The sequence below is a fragment of the Seriola lalandi genome, unplaced genomic scaffold (genome assembly GCF_002814215.2).
Source record: "Seriola lalandi dorsalis isolate HSWRI2012SDOR001 ecotype SW California unplaced genomic scaffold, Sedor1 jcf7180002054549, whole genome shotgun sequence".
NCBI classification, from domain to species: Eukaryota; Metazoa; Chordata; class Actinopteri; order Carangiformes; family Carangidae; genus Seriola; species Seriola lalandi.
This window is the reverse complement of record NW_019525102.1, coordinates 74,193-79,828: the sequence shown is the minus strand read 5'-3', so window position 1 is coordinate 79,828 and position 5,636 is coordinate 74,193. Positions and strand designations below refer to the sequence as shown.

General features: G+C 40.2%; 2 protein-coding genes across 2 annotated transcripts in view; both read right to left on the bottom strand.

Moving 5' to 3' along the window:
* The window catches only part of LOC111661706 (E3 ubiquitin-protein ligase TRIM47-like), a 3,927-nt gene extending 815 nt beyond the window's left edge, over nt 1-3,112 (bottom strand). The window contains exons 1-5 of the mRNA XM_087176382.1: nt 2,830-3,112; nt 1,799-2,173; nt 1,544-1,639; nt 460-693; nt 4-128 (exon numbers count right to left, since the gene is read on the bottom strand). Of these exons, the coding sequence (XP_087032508.1) occupies nt 4-128; nt 460-693; nt 1,544-1,639; nt 1,799-2,173; nt 2,830-3,066 (1,067 nt within the window). The 5' untranslated portion in view covers nt 3,067-3,112. The remainder of the gene's footprint in view (nt 1-3; nt 129-459; nt 694-1,543; nt 1,640-1,798; nt 2,174-2,829) is intronic.
* Nucleotides 3,113-3,913: 801 nt separating this feature from the next.
* Nucleotides 3,914-5,636, bottom strand: part of LOC111661704 (E3 ubiquitin/ISG15 ligase TRIM25-like) — a 13,266-nt gene continuing 11,543 nt past the window's right edge. Inside the window, exons 13-15 of the mRNA XM_087176381.1 lie at nt 5,465-5,630; nt 5,318-5,377; nt 3,914-5,211 (exon numbers count right to left, since the gene is read on the bottom strand). Coding sequence (XP_087032507.1) covers nt 4,679-5,211; nt 5,318-5,377; nt 5,465-5,630 — 759 coding nt within the window. The 3' untranslated portion in view covers nt 3,914-4,678. The remainder of the gene's footprint in view (nt 5,212-5,317; nt 5,378-5,464; nt 5,631-5,636) is intronic.

The window sequence follows — 5,636 nt, the reverse complement described above, 5'->3', positions numbered from 1 at the left end:
AGCTTCTCCATGTTTTCTCTCAGCTCAGACACGCGGTCAGTCACAGCTCCGATCGAACGCTGAGGAAGAACAAAAGCTCCAGCTGGCAAATCTGGAGATTCACAGGAGGTGGAGAGAGACTGGAAAGTCTGAAGGAAGTTCAGTAAGTCAGACACCAGAGGAAAGACAAAAAAAAATCAATCAAGATATTCCAGTACAGTCATCATACATTATAATGTCAAAATGTGGCCAGCAGATGTCACTTTAGGGCAATGCATCCAGCCATGTCGCTGAGAAAAACGACCCGAGCAGAGCTGAGCTTTGTTTTAAGCAACTACAGTTACAGATGGGAGAGCTTTGGCTGTGCAGCAATGATTATTCAGCCATGTGGAACTGAAAAATTTAACCAACTCATAGAAATGCTAAAAAAAAAAAAAAAGACACAAAGTTGCTCTCCACCACACTGACAGCGTCTGGTACCTGAATGAAATGAATGTCGTCGTCTATATGAGAAAGCTCCTCCAGGTCGGCGTCTCTCCTCTTCAGCTTGGTGACCTCCTCCTCGAGCTGCAGCTGCAGCTCTTCAGCCTGAGCCACTGCAGTCTTCTCCCGGGCTTTGATTAGCTGCTTCATCAAAGTGCGTCTTTTCTTTATGGAGGAGGTCAGATCATCAAAGATCTTATCACAGGACTTCACTGTAGTCTGTGTGCAACTCTGTTTATACAAAGAAAAAACAACAAGATTTTGTTTTTGGACCTTGTACATGTCATTGTACAATCATTTTACTTCTCATCTCATCCATTCTCATTCTGAATCAACAAGTTAAATACAGACATCTATAGAGGTGATTAGGGTAATAAAATTAAAAAGGCACAATCCATTTACCACTATGTACAAATAAAGGTAGCCATGACATTTAGACTGGAAACAGCATTCACTTTTAAACTGATGGATTGGAGTTAATATAGGGATTAATGTCAGACAATATTTCAGTGTACGTTATTGACCCGTATGCATTCTTAGGGACATTTTTTTTCATCATCTTTTCATTTTTCCAAGTGTGTGTATTTTTGGGCAATTTTGGAAATTCAACCTCCTGTAATATGTCTATAATACGCAGAGTACACAAAATACTAATAAATAAAAAAAACGAATCTGTTACTGCATAATAAATAATAATGTATCAAAATGAATGTTGTTGCTAATCTTTGACCTATCCCAGACTGATATTATTAAAAAATCAACTTTTATTTATTTATTTTTCCATAGAAACAGTGACTTTATGCAAACCGGCATTTAAAGGGTTAAAAATCCTGAAAATGATTGAATATTTGGTACTTATGATCAATACTGATGTTGAATTAAAAAAATAAAAATCAGTGAAAGTGGAAAATGATATTAATATGTAATATTTCTATGACGGTTTTTTGATGCAGACAATGTTGTCCACTAAGGAAGACAAAGGAGGTCAGTGTCACCTGCCACATATCAAAACACCTGGACAAGACTTCCCCCATACTGTAGTGGTCAATACACACAGAGGATCATATTACTGACTCCATACCTTAAAATCCTTCAGGGCTTGACTCAGCTCATTCAGCTCCTTTTCTCTCTCCTGGAATCTCTCCTGGACTCTCTTTTGAGTCACAATCAGCTGTTTCTGAAAGAAATCGTCGGTGCAACATTGTGAATGTTTCAGTCATATCATAACAAAACACCACTGATAATAAAAACTGGATAAATACTACAAATAACAAACATGTCCATGTGTTTCAGTGCAGGCCACTTTTAAAAGTCTGACGACAGTTTTTGTTTCTACCTGTTCAGTAGCCCTCTCTGCTGCAGCTGAGCTCATACAGTGTCTCTGATGTTCATCTATAGTGCACAGATAGCAGATGCACATCTTGTCCGTCTTACAGTAGGCCTCCATCAGCTTGTTGTGCTTGGTACACATCTTGTCCTGCAGTGGGATTGTAGCCGAGACCAGCTGGTGCGTCTTCAGAACAGCAACGCTGTAGTGAGGCTTGAGGTGAGCTGGACAGTAAGACACCAAGCACGTCAGGCAGGACATGGTGGCTTTCTTAGGTTTGGTCCCACAGCAGAAATCACAGGCAACATCTGCTGGACCTGCACAGGCCAGAGCAGCAGAGGGAGAATCCTGCTGGGTGCTCGTCATCTTCAGCTTCTCCACAACCTGGGGATGATAAAAAAAAAAAAAGAAGGTGGTGAGAAATACTGATTTCCCTCAGATAGAGTGTGCGTCCACTCAGGCTTCACAATAGGTGTGGTTCATGCTGGCAGCACATGTAATGAAAAAAAAAAAAAGGCACATTTTTCTTCTATAGATTCCAGGTGTTAGGAGCCAAAATATTGAGTAATTCTTGCCATTCAAAAATAAAAAAAAACTAATAGTAATAGCTGAACCGATGGACTGTATCAGTCTTTACACCAGTTGTTTTACTGCAACCAAGCTTGGCATCATAATGATGTCATAGCTAAACCTGCTCCAGAGTTTTTTGTATCTTCTTCAGTCTTTAATATTTGTATTTAATATCCACCACTAGGTTCATAGGGACCAAATCAAAGAGTCTGTGTGTAACACAGCTTTCATCCTTCAGATAACAGAGTACAGCACAGAAAACACGCAGAGTCTGCACTCAGAACGCAGTGCGAAGCCTCTTTCATGGCATATTTTCTAAACCTCATAATCCCACACTGCCTTCTGCCTACAGGGATGGAGTGTATTCATAAAGACAGCTGTATGATTGAGCTCTTTCTTAGAATTGTACGAAAAACTAAAATGATCTAAACATACTGTTTTCGCGGCACTTTTACTTTGCGCGCCATTACCTCAGCCAGCATGTTGTTCCTCCGCAGGGCAGGCCTTGAGTTGAACGTCTCCCTGCACTGAGGGCAGCTGTACTTTCCCTTTTTCTTTTCCTGGTCCCAGCATCCCTCAATGCAGCTTCTGCAGTAACTGTGTCCACAGTGGATGGTGACGGGCTCTTTCAGCAGTTCCAGACACACCGCACAGCAGAACTGACTGTTGTCCAACTCCACTCCGCGCTCCGGCTGCTGTGCGGCCATTCTGTTGAGTTTCGCACGTGCAGAGAAAAACGCTCATAAGTTTCGTTTTTTCTTAAAAAAAAAAAAGAAAAAAAAAAACTGAGAACGGAAAAGGGAACTAAGTGAGGCGGGGCTTTTCAGTCAAGTGGTACTGCCCCAACTCATCCTTGTGCGTGTTCACATTAAGTCCGACAACTATTAAAACTTTCACCTTCTTTCATCTATTTAACTTTTATATTTTACCAAACTAACTGAGTCATATCAACGACAGTATATCGGCATTAGTGTTACAAGCTCAGTCAAGACTGTGTAACACAGTTCAGCTTAAGGCACCTTCAGGGAATCCCCGTCTTCAGTGCTACAAACGATGGACGCTGTATTCTGCCCACATATTAGGCTACACTGAAATATCGAAAAACGATAGCCCTTATCATTTGACATTATATTAACGTCTTGCCAGTGTAACATTTCTCTTCTATTTCATTTTTATGACCCAGTTTGCATTTACTTCTGTTGTCAATTCTTATTATTTTCCAGGAAGTAACGCGCCCTCAAACTGCTGCTTGCTTTCTTGGCAGATTTTAAACTCTTTAAGTGACTGTTCATTCAACACGAACAGTAGACAACCACTACACTACACTGAGCTTTGCACTAATAATACAGCCCTGCAGAAAAATTAAACGTTTAATTTGAATGGCAAAATGTGGCAAATAATTTGGACAATTGTTGAGATGTTTTACAGTACTTGAGCCTTTCCTTGTAAAAACTCCAAAACTTTACACTTAAAAAAAATAAAATAATAATCCTCTTTTAGGTTTTTCTGCCACAGAACAGACACAAATGTAAACCATACATTTTAAGTTGTGTGTATGCATTTATTTATTCAATCAATCATTTATTTAAAAAAAGATCAACATAATCTTCTGCATATACATGTGCCAGATAATGTTAATAACTTAAGACATAATATCAATTAGAGTTGTAGCCTAGCTCATATAGCTTGAAGTAACTGATGACAAACTGATTCATGACAGTGTCACCATTTCTGAGCAAGATATTTGATCTTAAACTAAGTATTTTAAAAGCAGGCAATCAAAATAGAACAAATAAAAAGCAAAACAGTGAAATAAGTCAACCAAACATATTTAACAAACAAAACAAACACATAGTTTAAAAGTCCATTTTTAAAATTCAGCAAAGCTAATGTGAAATATTTGAAAACCCCAAGGAGCGAGGAGTTTCAATTGAGAAAGCAAAAGTGAGAGGAAAAACTCAGTTAACTCATGTGTTTACCAACACACACCTCTCTACCATTTTACCTCAACTGTTTGAGCTGTTGCAACGAGGAGACTGGTTTATTTGGGCCTTTTGTTACTCAAAGTGCTAGACTGAAGCTGCAGAGTTTTACCAACTTTCATCTAAATATTAGTCAATTCTTGCAGCATTTCTTGTTGCTACTGAAAGCTACAGACTAAACTCTGCAACAAAAGGCAAAAACTATATTTAAGCACTTTAGCAGGATCAGAAAATCAGGGTCACTCCTGTAAAATCACATCCTCTCATCTATCACATGGTATCCAGTTATATTGGAGGGCCACTTGCAGCAAAAACCCCCGCCTCAATATAAATCTGATCACCATAACTTCATCAGTTCTGCATAATGTCCAGTGCTAGATCCAGCACTCTTCAGCCCGAGGCCAGGATAGAGAGGCTGAGTGAACGTGTTGTGGACTGTGTGGAGCAGAGTCATCGTGTCAGAGATGCTGTAAAAAGACAGAGTACCTGCTTTATAATCCAGGAACACTCCGATCCTGGAGGAGTTAGGACCTGACACAAACTCGCTTTTTGTGTTGTGTCGGAAAACATAACAGCCTAGTGAACACACTAAACTCCATGACTTGTTGTTCTTTCCAAACTCGGACTCATATGTTCTGCTGATGTCTTTGTACGACACTGCCACTGACCAAGTGCCACCACTCCAACTGACCTCCCAGTAGCATCGCTCTGACAATCCCTCCCTGCACAACACCTGCATGACATTTGTAAACCTGTCTGGGTGAGCAGAATAATATTTCTCAAAGTGTTCACGAGTCACCCGCCTGTTTTTTTGTGAAAGGGACAAGTATTTGTAGACTGAGTTCTGATCCAGTGTTAAAGGACGGCAATCTGATGGAAGAGCAAAGGTAATATTAACATTAACCTTGTGATATCCAGTTCATTATCAATGCATCAGTGTATTGTGAAACTGCAGAGGATTAAATCTTTTACTCACAGAGTAAAAACTCATTTCTCTTCTTTGGCACAGGCGGCAGTACAACATCTGCAGCACCCACTAACAAAAAGGAAAAACAACAAACCTAAACATCATCAGACCTGAATACAAACACCATGCAACTGCTTTTATGTTTCTGTCAGGTACCTGTGGCAGAGATCACAGGCCATGTGTCCTTCAGGAGCTTCTCCATGTTTTCTCTCAGCTCAGACACGCGGTCAGTCACAGCTCCGATCGAACGCTGAGGAAGAACAACAGCTCCAGCTGGCAAATCTGGAGATTCACAGGAGGTGGAGAGAGACTGGAAAGTCTGAAGGAA